At 43.3% G+C, this 14689-nt stretch overlaps 1 protein-coding gene across 1 annotated transcript; it reads right to left on the bottom strand.

The window, feature by feature from the left end:
* Positions 1-3532: 3532 nt before the first annotated feature.
* On the bottom strand, positions 3533-4153 carry LOC147455162 (uncharacterized). The gene has a single exon (XM_086515210.1). The coding sequence runs from the start codon at positions 4151-4153 to the stop codon at positions 3533-3535; it is 621 nt and encodes a 206-aa protein (XP_086371336.1).
* Positions 4154-14689: the final 10536 nt, after the last annotated feature.

Genomic DNA, 14689 nt, shown 5'->3' with positions numbered 1-14689 from the left:
AATGATCGATAAACATGACAATAATGAAGACAAGAGCTTTCTAGCCATACCACTATGGGGCAAATCTTGCAATAAGTACATTCCAAGAGTCCATACTCCGGACAGGAAGCTCCTCGAGCACTTGCGTAGAGCCACATGCCCAAAGTGTAAGCATAGCCTTCAAGACGAAAGTATAGGTGAATGCATTTGTGGACACACTTTCTTTGCATCCGTTGAAAACAGCCTCAAGCTTTCTAACATTGCTCTTCTTGCGCACATCCCGCAATGAGTACATTCCGAGAGGCAACATTCCGGACATGGAGCTCCTCAAGCACTATTTGTGCTTTCTCAAGCACACCACATTTGGCATACATATCGACTAAGACAGTGCCAAGCACGGCATCTTTTTTCAACAGCCTCTGGCAATGCTCTTGTTATGCACATCCTGCAATCAGTGCATTCTAAGAGGCAACATTCCAGACAAGAAGTTCCTCAAGCACTTTTTGTGTTTTCTTAAGCGCACCACATTCGGCCTACATATCAACTAAGAAATTGCCAACCACAACATTTAAAGTCTTCAATTAGTGCATTCTAAGAGGCAACATTCGAGACAAGAACTTCCTCAAACACTTTTTGTGTTTTCTTAAGCGCACCACATTCGGCCTACATATCAACCAAGAAAGTGCCAACCACGACATTTGAAAAAGAGCACTCCAGGAGACTTTGTGTGATGAGAAACCCTCACTTTGAAAAACACATAGTTTCTCAGTAAGAGCACTCCAAGAGACTTTGTGTGGTGAAAAACCCTCACTTTGAAAAACACATAGTTTCTCTGCAAAGCCCACGGCTCCCTTTCCAAAGTGAGTGACGATTACTTATGTCCTGGATTTGCTGCATCTGTGTGGACACAAAATTGGTAACGATTACAGAATATTCATATTTTCTTTGCAAAGCCCACGGCTTCCTTTCCAAAGCGTGTGACGATTGCTTCTGTCCTGGATTTGTTGTAGCTGTGTGGACACAAAATTGGTGACAATTTTAGAATATACATCAACCACGAGAATTGAGAAAAGGAACTGCGCGTAACGTTCTGCCTTGGATTTAGAGACTCGAGACTCGCTATATAACAATTTAAAAAGCAAGCTTGTAGAAATAGGAGGGAGGAGAGCAGCCACATGGGTTAACGAGAGGGCAGCATTTCGATTTTGCCCTCTACGCTAACGAAGTAAAGAAGCCAGTGAACCTGCTACGAAGCCCCAGCCATGATGCATCATACCCGAAAGACCTCTGCTTTCACACACCCGAAAGACCTCGCAAAGCTGCCCGCCCTAAGGGCCATTATCGGTCCCTGCCACACTTTGACTCAAGATCCTAAAAAAAAAATCAGTCAAAAACTTGCCGCATCCCTGCATCTCAATAATTAGCTCTCCAGTGTATCGGACGAGTACAGTAACTAAAACCAGGGCGCCAGTTCCTACTGATCAAAACCCACATACCCATACCCTCTAGACAAAATACTTGGTCATCCGCTGTTTCGCAGGATGCCTTAGCTGAGGGGAGGTTGAGCATCACATCCGACCCGTCGAATCAGGCCTGGAAACCCCAGCTATTAATGGCCAGGATTCATGAATCCTTCACGAGCGGGCACCAACTCGCCCCAGGTGCCATATCCGAAAACTGGTGATTCAACCCATCTTCATCCACGTACAATTGCGCACTCGCCAAATTCTGCTCCTGCTATCAAAGCAAATACACGTTGCAATCAACCTCAATGGTGTCGCCTCAGGTTCCTTCACCCCTGCGTACAGCCCACTCAATGACTTTGAAGGCTCTGCGTACAGCCCACTCAATGACTAACATCATGCACCTCCCATCCATAACAACTCTCGTCATCCGCGCTTCCATCAAAATGCCACTGTCGTCCAGTATCCCACAGCCCTAATCCTCTTATGTCCTGGTTATACATTTCCTGATCCGCCTCAAGCCTCAGGCTCATCACGCATATATTAGGTTCCTCCTCGGGAACCTTCACGGTCTCACCGCTTTGGCCAGGGTCCCGAACCCCCTTATCGATAATCCTTTCCGGCGAGAGGACTGGCCCTCATCAAGCGTTAAATAAAATGTATTAGTTGTCAGATTCCCTTTGACCCTCGCACACGTCGCCTCTGCAGCCTGTCTTCTACCCCCACCCTCTCAGCGGCCCTCCCCGGACCCTCCCTCTCACGGCTGCATCTATCGCCAACAACAACACACGACTAGCAATCTCACCCTGTCTCTCGCCAACAGAAGTTCACAACAGCTAGAAACCTCACCCTATCTCTCGCACAACAACAATCTCACCATGTCTCTCTCTCGTAATGCTCTCCACACCTAGCACTAACTCCCACCACCTAGAAACTTATAGATTTTTCAGAAGCAAACTTAGAGAGAGAGAGAGAGAGAGAGAGAGAGAGAGAGAGAGAGAGAGAGAGTATTAGTTGCCTAGCAAAAAACATTTGCTACATCCCCTGCCTCGCAATCTCTGCACTTGAGGATGGTGTGGTACTGTTGGTCGTGGATGTGGTGGCGGTTAGCCTTGGTGAGAAGGGGGAGGCGGGAATCATGTAGTGCAAGACAACGCAAAGCAAGTGCACACTACCTCATAGGAATCGCCAGAGCCGTAAAAGACGTGCTCCCCCCTTGTGTGTGTGTGTGTGTGTGTGTGTGTGTGTGTGTGTGTGTGAGAGAGAGAGAGAGAGAGAGAGAGAGAACTTGTGTTTTAATAAAAAGAGAGACATGAGAAAATCTTCCCAAGATTTGCTTCCTTTTTATTTTTGAAGAATCGTAGGGACATACTGGCCCTCAGGATTATTTGACACCACTTGTGTCAGGTGGGATCAATGGTTGCTATCAAATTGGGGCGGCAGGATTGGTTTTGCGCCGTTTGATGGTGAATTAATCCTCAAGTGATCGCCATGTGATCACAATCGAAGTGAACCCCCAGGAAACTCAATGCGAACATCAAGTGATCGCCAAGTAATCCCCGTGTGATTTCCAATTGAGATGTGATCACCCTGTGAATCTACCTACTCCAAAGTGATCACCGTGTGACCCCAACCATTCTAAAGTGATCTCCAAGTGATCATCGTGTGACCCCAACCATTCCGAAGTGATCTTCAAGTGAACACCGTATGATCCGCATCCCGTCACTTTTGCCATATCATACTATATTCTCACCCTCTTTTCAAGTGGCGCGCGATAGCTTAATGGGAGAGCCGATGTCTCCAGTGTGGGAGGTGGTGGGTTCAAATAGTGGGGGCAAACCAGTCGGAATCTTTTTATTCTTGGGAATAAACGGACGGTCCACATCTTTCAGAGATCCTGGACCGTCGATCCCACCTGACAAAGTGGTGTCAAATAGTCCCGTGGCATGCTGGCCCTTCCAGTATTTGTTCACGGTAGGTTAATTCAAGCGAGTCCCCCGGGTTCTCCCGTCTTGGCATCTGGATCCACCTATTCTTTCAATAGCCAGCCTTGGGCATCAGCCCTTCATTGGCCTTTAAATTATGCATGTTCACGCATCTACTGGCATTTCCCCATCGTTTGAGAAATGGGTGTCGACAGGGTCCACCTGACGCTGCTTACCATCATCCTTACTTACGCAATCCACAACTTTCACATCTGGCTCGCAAGCCACCAATTCCCCATCCCAAGGGGCATCACCATCACTGCATCTGCCGAAATCCAGCAAACCTTCCTCATTGTAGGCATCTCCATATGTAGGAAACATCTCCTCGAGTTTCGTCGTTATTTGCTCCTCATGCATTTCATCCTCGCAAATCAAAAAAACATCCCCTTCCGTTTCTTCCTCACTTGTTGTATCAGTACTCCTCTCTTCCTTCGCAATTGCTACCTCAGTAGCCCACTTATCCTGCATCATAGCCACCTTCTCAAAAAACCAGGTTATCCCCTGCTCTTGCCGGCGGAGCTCATCCTCCAACATTACTTTCTTGCCTTCAAGTTCCGTCCTTGTTCTCTTACTTTCCAACTGCATCGAATCTACATCCTTGTGGTAACTCTCCATAGTCCTCGAGCGAGTTTGAGTCAAAGCATGCATAGCATCTTGCACCGCATCCCAGTCATATTCCAGTTCTTCTCTACTCCATGCATCATAATGTTCAACTAAACGGTGCATCACCCTTTCAAAGCATAAGCACGCAACTTCCACATTTAACCAAGTGCAATAGATGACTCACAACCCACTTGATTCATAGAAGGGATTCTCGGATGTGGGAATTGCGGTCCTAGCACTGGAGGTGGTAATGGTGTTGTTTGAACAACGTTTTGGACCTAGGGACCATGTGTTGTGACATTTGTTCAAGAGGTTGGTGCAGCATCAATGCAGGCATTAAGGTGTGTCCGTCCATGCTAAGGTTGGTCTATTGGCCATCACGCGTTTAAATACTATCAAATCCTTGGATTGATGACCATACCTCCGACATGCATTGCAGTTCCCAGTAAATTTTACTCTAAATGTAGGGCATTCAATGGTACTATGTGGACCAAAGAAAACTGAGCACCATCATTGCTACCTTCTTGGATACATATGATTGTTTTGTGGAGCACAATTGTCTCTAAGGCTTTCTTGAATGGCCTTGGTGAGATCTGCCAAAATCATCTCAGATATCTTTGGCTCTTTAGCAAAAGGATTTATGGTCATTGGCTCATGCACCGATGCTTGCGAGCTGGTAGATTTAGGCTCAACAGACACTCTTTCTCCTTGAATCATTAAATTTTCCTCCAATTGGATCGCATTGGTGGTGACTGCTTCCTAAGTGGTGATACCTCCAATGACTAGGCCATTGTACATATCCTCATGTCATAGTCCCCTAATGAATCTATCAAGCAATTGGTTATTATTGAAGCACTCATTTGGATTACAACACGAATTTAAATGCTTCAAGGGACTAATAAAGTCTCTCACGGATTCCTCTTCCTCTCGTTGGGCTTTCTGGAGCTGAGATGCTACACTCCAAAGCACTCCCTCTCGTATGTACTCTTTCAAGAACAATCTCCTAAGAGTAGGGTAATCGTTTTCTCTTCCACCCTTAGGGTCCTATACCAATCCCCAGCCTTCCCAGTCAAGGTTAGGCTTAAAACATTACTATTATGAAGCTCATTGTGTCTCCTAGGGAATGACATATTTGTTCAAATACTTCGATATTCTTTCATCTCCAATAAATTTTTGTGTGAGCTTGGCTATTTGTACTACCTTACTTCTAAGCTCTCTATCAGGCATGTTATACATATTTTCAACAATAGATCAATCGATAGCTTGAGAAAATGTTGCCAAGTCACCCAAGAGAGCAGGTATAGTGGAGACATGTGCTGAGACTGCATCTGGAATGGGGGTTGGCATTGGGTTAGGCATACGGGTAATCATTGGGTCCTAATCTGGGTACGATGTTGTGCCATGTGGTGGCCCAAAGTTCATATGTGTGGCACTGGGCATAGCAGACGTGGGATGTTGCATGCTAGTATGGTCTCTTTGAAATAATGGCTTGTATGTTGTGGTTGTGGAGCATAAGTTGTTGAAACAATGGGAAGGATAGGAAAGCTACATGAGCACGAGGGCCATAGGTGCATATGATTGATACATACTTCTAGGTACCGTTGTAGGCATTGGGCCACCATGTAGTGGTGCTTTACTAATAAATGAGGTCCATGGCGTGTTTTTTGTCATGCCTGTCATCACTGGGGTAGGCATGGTAGCTGTGGTGTCATCAAGAGAAAGATGAGCTAAACTTGGAACGGTAAAGCTATCGTTTGTGGGCTCATATTGTTTGAGACCCCTGGCGAAGCAACATATGGAGGATCCATCGGGCTTACTGAGGGAGTCTCCATTTGTGATAAAGTTGGTTCCTTAACCTTCCTTGTATCCAAGAATCTCATGAGACCTGTTGAAGGCATGTGGATCCCTTTGTTTTGCCTGTCCAGCTCAATAACCCTATGGATGCCATCACAAACTTTGATGTGGATTGTAGGACATCTAACCAACCCACATGATAGGTGTAACCTGTGTGTAGATCAGTTAAAGTCTCTCTTTATAGTTCATACTTCCAATTTTCATTTAGAAATGCTCCATCTAGGATGTAGAGCTGTAGTATCCGATGTGGATTGTAGGAAATCTAAGCAACCCACGTGATAGGTGTAACCCGTGTATAGATCGGTTAAAGTCTCTGTTTGTAGTTCATACTTCCAATTTTCATTTAGAAATGCTCCATCTAGGATTGAGGTGCTAGGGGTGTCCATTGAACTAGATGCAATGTGACTCTCTATGGTTTAAAACTTAGTGGTTGCTAATTCGGGAGCACTCGATTGCTTGACTAGCATGAATGTTGTCAGAGGGGCCTTCGCCTTTAGCAAGCTTTTGATTTCCTTTTCCCAAACTGCAAGCATATATCACTCAACCTTTTGCACTTCGGCAAGGCTTGTACCATCAGGTAATATAACCTCAGAGGGGAATAAGCTCTGAAGAGTCAGGGAGTGCAGTGAATGGATTATTCACGTGCACACTCTCCAAGAGCATGGGGTCTACATTGGTCATGAATGGTTAATTTACTTTCCCAACCCCTTCATTTACATCGCTAGCTCCATGTTTGGAGCAAGTAGCTCTACTAAAAGTCTCTTTCAAGCGGCTAAGCACGCTCGTCTAGGACCGTGGGTCCATGGCATGCATGTCTTGGCTTGAACTATTGGGATTGGGCGTTAGGTAACCTTCCATGATGTCGTTGTTAGCAGCAAGCTAACACGAATGCCATTTTTTGGAGTTCTCTTTGTAAAACATTTATTATTTTGATAAATCGAGAATATTGTAACTCCTATTTTTTAGGATAAACTTTGTAATTAATGAGCCGGGGCTAGAAGCTTCCAGATTGTATCAACCTGTTATTACCCAGCTTTGGTAGAACTCCAGATTATTGATTTTGACCACCCAAAAACCTTGGCTAAGGTATAAAAGTCAATTTTTGTAAATTTTTAATAAGTTTTGGATAATGAAATACACAGTGTGAGCTAACGGCGCTCACTCCTCTCCTTCTCACGCTTCCTACTCCCTCCTCGGTTGTCACATTATAGTTGCGTTTGTAATTGACAAGCTGAGCATACAAATAAAATTCTTAGCTCAGTGCTGATTAAAGTGGTTAGTTCAGGAAGAACAGACTGAAAAATGAATCTCCATGCTGCTATATAGGCTTATCGAGTTTCATTCAAAACAACTTTAAATGCTACACCCTTTAACCTTGTTTATGGTCTTGATGCCATACTTCCAATAGAATTTCTATTGCCGACATTAAGGGTAGCACAGAATCTTGAGTGGACTGGACATGAATTGTTAGAAGACTTGAAGATTTGGAAAAGCTAGATGAGCAAAGGCTAACTACTGTAGCTCACATCTATGCAAAAGTGGAAACAAAAAGAGTTTTTGATTGCCACTTAATCACAAAAATCTTCAAGAAAGGGAACTTAGTTTTAGTCTATTCCCTTAAGCAACACAGTCCCAAGCTTAAGAAAAAGGGAAATGGACCGTTTATCATTGAAGATGTATCTCCAAGTGGAGCAGTACAATTGTCCATCCTAGATGGTGAACCAATGGCTAATTGGATTAGTGGATGTCGTTTAAAGAAATACAATTTTCCGCTAACCAATGAATTGCTAGAAAATATGCATGCAACCAAGCAAAGGAAGGTTAAACGATAGCAGGTTATTGATGAAGCCCAAGAGGAAGCTCAGCTTCAGGTACTCAAAAGGAAAGCTGCTCTCAAAAATCAACAGATACCGATTCCCATCAACACTCTGGAAATAGATGACCGACAATGGGAATTACCTAAAGACGCAGTTTCAACAGATTATGACTGGTTAGACGGAATGCACATGCACATCAAAGTAAAGCTCAATAATCATAGCACCAATGCTTTGGTCGACACAGGAGCTAGAGTAAATGCAAGCAGTTATTCCACGTACAAAAAGGCGACAAGTCAAGCATTGACAACAAGAATAGCGACAATCAAAGGATGCAACAAGCACCCAACCCCAACATTGAGAGTAGTCAACTTGAACGTGATAGTACATGGATGTTCATGTCCTCATCAGTTTGTATGCTTACCAGATGAACACATGAATGAGACGATGATTCTTGGAATTCCCTGGATGCGAACATACAAAGCAGAACCAGATTGGGATATAAATCAGCTAAAGCTATCACCTAAAGGCGGGCAACTCATTGTTCCAATTGCACCAAGCAAGGAGGAATAGAAAATAAGCAATCAGCATACCAAACCACGAAGTAGTCAATCTTCTCCATCCCCTCTATAAGAAAATCCTACAAGTAGCATGCAAGGAGTCATGCAAATTTGGTACCAAAAGCACAGCTTAAAAATAAACCGATCCAGATCTGGATGCCTAAAACTTCACTGACAAAACAAATGAAGGCTCCAAGGGTTAAAACACAGAGACGAGCATCTTCAAGCAAGAAACCTAACTTGAAATTGGTTTGGAAGAAAAAGGAGCACTTCTCTTCTCCACAAACCGTAAAACCAGTCAAGCAATGGCGAGTTAAGTCTCAAAATACTCCACCACACCATACAACACCAAGTAGACCAAGCTACCAATGGAGAGAAAAAGCTCGACAATAGTCAAAAGTGCTACCAACAGCTCAAACAATCAGTGTGCTGAAGCATCCTCATGGTGCAATCAAATAGAGAGCACACAAGCTACAAGATTTTCTCTTTGGAAGACATCAGCATCAAACCTCGACATCGGAAACCCTCGAGTTAATTACTCACGACCCAGATCTTGCACAACATATTGGTTTGAATTGTATTGATCTTCATAGTATGGTAGAGCCAACCACGGCTATGCATAGACACGATTGTTCAACCCATGTACACAGTCGTCCCGGAGTATGCCATCTAGGAGGGGTGGAAGGGCACTAAGTACTAAGTAATTAAGGGCAATGTTTGAAGAGGGGGGAAAAAAGTTCGATGTTAACGTGTGATTTTTTTTGCAAAATTATTTAATAATGCCCTTATAATTCATCATCAAGGGAAAATTTGTTGATAATATCTTTTCGATGAGTGTAAATAGAGTATATACTATCAAAAAATAGTCATTTTGGATATTTTCATCATTTTTATTGATAATGAGGCTTAAAAATAGAAAAATCCAACAAAAGGCAATAAATCTGTGTGTTTCAATGGATTTTCTTAATTTTTGGATTTTCACTTTACTTTTTTAGAGCATTTTGCTATTTTCTTTGATTTTTTCAAATAAACAAGTCAAAAATTAATAATAAATAGCAGGGAAGCTCAGATGGAAAAATGGAAGATACGATGGTGATAAAAAAGACAAGGTGGACAAGCACAAAAATTTTCAATGAAATCAAAAGATCGAAGCGGGAAGCCTAAATTAGGCGGCCAAGCCTTCTTTTGCGAAATTCTTGTAGAATGAGCTACAGGAATCCGATCATAAAATTTTTTGAGTCTAACATAGATTTCACGGCCTAGTAGAACTAAACGGGAAATCTGGGTAAATTGGCTCGGGAAGTCTGGGTATAGATATCCAAGGTAGGCTAAAACTACCTCATTTCCACTTGCAGCCTTTGCAGAGAGAGACTTCGACATCTTTCGTGCGACTTTTTCGGAGTCCACAATTAACCATTTCCAGCGCCGTCTTACACGAGACATGAGGGGTAAGTTCTTTACTGGTCAATAATCCATTTTTTACGGACGGTAGCTAGTCTAAAGCCCTAGAAAAAACCCTAAAACTCGAGCAGTGCAGGAAGATCTACGACCAAAAACTGACCATACCGGCCTGCCAGCTCGACCAAATCAGATGGGATTTGAACTGTAGCATGCCCTAACATAATAGAACCCTTCTATACCATCAGTTGACCATTCGGCAAGGGTCGAGGGGGTCCCCAATAGAGAAGCTAGGTTTTTGGCAAATGTCAGAATTCCGATCTGACTCCACAGTAGCTTGCATACAAGGTTCATATACAATGTATATGATTGGTTTAGTGAAATCAATCAAGCAAAGCCCTCAAAAAGCAGAAAGCGTCTCGAAGGTTACAAAGTGTCAAATTCGACATACAGGGTCAAACTGACTCCAAATGAGCCAGAATTGGACAAGTTGCTTCACGACTATGTTGCGGACAAGTCCAAAGCCTCAAAGTTGACTGACCAACCCAACAGGCAGTGTAGTTACAGAAAACGGTGATTTCAGAGTCGACAAAGCACAAAGTGATGCCGGCATGACCAAACTTGACCGAATTCAATGTAGGACTTGTTTTAGGTGTATAGAATATGTATAGGTCAAAAGTTGTAAGTTTTGCAAAGAATTTGTCACTGTTGTAAATAATTGCAATTATTTACTTTTGCATCATTTTTTCTTGGAAATTTTCACATCACCTCACCTAGCATATGTACCCACCTAGTACATGCCAAAAATCAAGTATGAGCCAAAATGAGCACCCATTACTTTGGAAATTTGTCAAAAAAACGCAAAGAAGTCTTTGCAAGACAATTTCTTGGTTATGGACAACATTTCTTGATCCAAATCACCTTATATCTCATACACAGGGTCTATACAATGCTTAGAACCAAGTTGTACAAAAAAATGTTGAGTTTGGTAGAAAAGTTAATAATCTCGATTATTTACTTTCTAGCCAAAATTGGGGAGTTTTATATTTTGCCATCATACATCCAAAGTACATGATGAGTTAATCCCACTAGACAAATTTGAACCAATTTGGAGCTTAAAATCTCAAATTTCCTTTATATCTACTGTTTCAGAGACCTAAAGCCAAAAGTTGGTACCATTTTCACCCTATGCATCCAAATTAGCCCATATTCCACTCAGAGTATGTATTTGGTATATACTTCAAGCCTATAAAGCCAAGTTTGCAAAAAGTTGAAAAATTTTCTCAGCTGTAAATAAACGCGATTATTTACTTTGGTTGTAGAAATTTGTTTTGACTTTACAGTTTTATTCCTTGCATGTTTTTATGCATCTATGCTTGTTCAAAAATTGATTTGAAGCAAATTGAACCAAAATTGTCAGTATTTGAGACTAAAGGACATTTCAGAGAATTCTGACAAGTCTGCTAACTTTGCACTCTATTCACTGAACAAGAGCCATGCAAGCAGTAGAGAGGGCCAAGAAAAAGCTCAACCAGTAGGAGAAGTTGTAGGAACTGCCCGCATATCAACTAGACCCAGATTCAGTCATAGAAGCCAAGGCAGCTTACCTCTCCAAAGAACAGCTAGAAGAGCATCACACTACAGTTTTCACTGGCAGATTCAAGAGTGAAGAGGGACATCAGGTGGAGTTGCAACTCCTACCTAAGGAAGTATATGATGTTTCCACAAAGCCAGAGACCAAAGAAGTCAACCGCAGGCTTGGACTCAGAGACTTTTATGAACAGGAGCCTTGCAGAGTGGATTTTCAGAAAGCTTACGAGCTTCTATCCACAATTAAAGAAGATGGAACAACCCAAATATCTGACACTCGGGGAAACAAGGTCGAGGTAGTCATAACCAAAGATATAGTGGCAAAGGCACTCAGACTGCCCACATAAGGAATGACCATGGGAGCAAGGGACATGAAAACAGCAGGGACTTTTACCAAAGAGACCACCACAACTACCTTTGTAAATTTGATTCACAAATAGGTGGAAGAGCCAGCCAGATTATACCATCAACACTTTCATTTCTTGGCAAAAAGGCCACCAAGGTACACCACGCCAAATCACGCAGTTGCCACCATATTTACCCAAGTTCTAAAGTCAACAACCAAGCAACCATTGGACCACGCGCAGTATGTCATGACCACCTTGAAGGGCACCAAGAGAGAAGGCAAGATCACTTACTTGGGTGCGCCAAAAGGCTTGACGAGGATTGCGTACCATGACATTGGCATGGCTGACAATCTACCACCTGCTGCCCCTGACCAAAACACATGGATATCGACAGCACCACCGTCTCATAGAGCTACAATGTCAAGAAAGAGATCTTATAAATCCGATGAAGAATCAGTTGTGACATCTCGTCGAAGAGGCACAACAGCGAGCTGTGATAACGAGGAGATGAGAGCGAGAAGAGAAGAAATGAAGAGAAAAGATGTGGCCCCCACCAAGAAGAGACCCCACAGAAACAAGCTCGCTTTGAAAGAAAAAAACATGCCTACCAACGCAACCGACAAGCACAAGGGAAGGACCCAGAGAAATGGGTGCCTAGCGGACTTAAAGGCCCAAGAACGAAGCATCACACTAGAAAGGAAGTTGAAGACCCCACTGAATCTTTGTAAAAAATGTACCAAGAAGTAGAGGCCCTCAAGCTGAAAGAAGCCAAAGAAGCAGCTAGAAAATCCAAAGAGACAAAGGCAGAGGATTAGAGACGAGCTGAAGAAACGAAAAGTTAAGAAGCACAAGAACATGGCTACGAGTCTCCCAGACCCACCTCACCATCTACAGAACAATAGGACCATCCATTGCCAAGCCCACCACCATCACCTGTAAGGAAAGACACCACAAAAGAGCCCATTAAAGAAGCTGAACCTGAGAAAGAGAGAGCCAAAGAATCTGAGTTCACCAAAGAAACAGAATTTGCACAAGAGGCTGACCAGCAAGAGAAACAAAAAGATAAAGAAGCAGAGCCAGAACAAGAGGCTACCATGGCACAAGAGACCACTGCTACACAAGAGTAGCAACAACAGAAAGAAATTGAGCCAAAAAAGGCAGTGAGCCCTGCACCTGAAGAGACTACACAGTATGAGCCAACACCTTCTACTTCCACTCAGCATGAAACGACCGAGGCATCAAAGCCTCAGGAAGACAAAGAAGCAGAAGACCAACCTTCTACCTCCACGCAAGAAGAACCAGCAACCACGACGCAGTAGAAGGATACACAAGAGGCTGCAGGTACATCCACTTAGCTGGCAAGACAAGAGGATTGGCAATCAAATGACGAGGTAATACTGCAAGTAAACAAATTTGCAAGACAGATGCAAGTTATGATGGAGAGACTCCGATCAGGAGCACTTAGCCACAACACAAAGGCTTATGAGCTCGAGATGGTGATTGACGCTCTCCAAGGAGAGTTAGAAGACAAAATGAATGTCATCACCGATCTTCAGAGGCAAGTGCAGGAGATGAAAGCCGAAGCTGAACAGCACCAACTAGCAAGACATCGTTAGCAGAAAGAAATGGAAGAGTTAGGTGATCTGCTCACCAAATTGTCAGATGCTTGCAAAGCGAAAGATGAACAGCTGACAGATGTTACGAACAAACTTTTGACAACAACCCTATCAGCTCAAAAAATTCAAGTACAATTGGATGTTGCCAATGCCTCCTTACAATACTCTCAATAGCGAAGCAATGATCAAGCAATCTTCTTACGGCAAATCAAAGAAAATCCAGCCGTGGCCTCGATCAAAGGGACATATGAAGTGTACAAGGAACTAGAAAAGAAGAACAAGGACCTCAAGTTAGAGTTAAAGATGGAGCAATCACAGTGCAGGGACCTGGCACTGATGCGGGTCCAAAAAGAAGAAGAGCTCATAAAAGAAATAGCTAAGCTCAAAAGAGTTAACCAATTCTTGAGGGAAGGAAAGCCGGATACGCAAGAAGAGGCAGGCACTTTAGAGCCGCCGCAGATAGATATACCCTTGTTCTCATTTGCTGAGTTTGAGACATAGTCCACGGCAGAGCCGAGTGGTGAAGAGGATTTTCAGATTAACATCACAGATACAGACACAGTTCCTATGGTCCAGCTATCAAAAGCTGAGGAGGATGGACTGAAAGAGAAGATCACCCAAGAGATGGATGAGCGGTGGAAAGATGCAATGGATTGGGAGTTGAGAGTTCTACACTCTTTCAACGTCCCTCAACTCACTCCCAATCAGATCAATGCACAATGGCATCAACAATAGCTGCCGTACCCCCTCATAAAAGTGGAACTACTACAAGTAAAAGAGAGGATCTACAAAGACATGCAAGAAGATGGCACAGATAAAGACCACCAAAAGTGGAGGTTGAGTTGGTTGAACAAGAATCCGCGGTATTTGATTCTGTTTACAAGAGCACTGGCAACCCTGCAAAGAGATCACACATTATGTCCTGTACCCAGAGTAAGGACATGGCAAGAGCATGAGGCATTGATAAAGAAGAGGCCAACCTGGGTGAACTACCCAAGATTGCCAGCTCCAGAGAACGGACAAGCAACAGAGGAATACATGTTGAAAACCCTAACGGGCGCCATGTCTTTCTTCAAGAGTCTACCAGATCTCTCATGCCCAATGTTATATAAAATATGCCGAATGCTTCTCACTTCTATTGAAGATTTTCATGAGCCAGAGCAAGCAAGCGCGATATCATTCCTCGAAAGAAACAAGGGGTTATGCTATGATCTCAGTGGTCAGGCTTCTAAAAAAGTACTCTATGGCGCTCGGTGTATGTTCTTGCCATCACATAATATATTGGCGTTTGAGGAAGCTTTCTACACTGGATTCTTCACATGGCAAACGAAGATCTTTGAGCTAGTGATCAGCAACCTCACATCCAGATTCATAGGCTACTCAGCGGCGGTGGAGCTGAAGAACAGAGTGACCATGAAATTTCTGCAAGTGCCAAATAAAGAAAGAAAAATCAGATACCAGAAGGCACTGCATGCGCTTA

The sequence above is a fragment of the Adiantum capillus-veneris genome, chromosome 6 (genome assembly GCF_014529385.1).
Source record: "Adiantum capillus-veneris isolate H3 chromosome 6, ASM1452938v2, whole genome shotgun sequence".
NCBI classification, from domain to species: domain Eukaryota; kingdom Viridiplantae; phylum Streptophyta; class Polypodiopsida; order Polypodiales; family Pteridaceae; genus Adiantum; species Adiantum capillus-veneris.
This window is presented reverse-complemented; position numbering and strand designations above follow the sequence as displayed.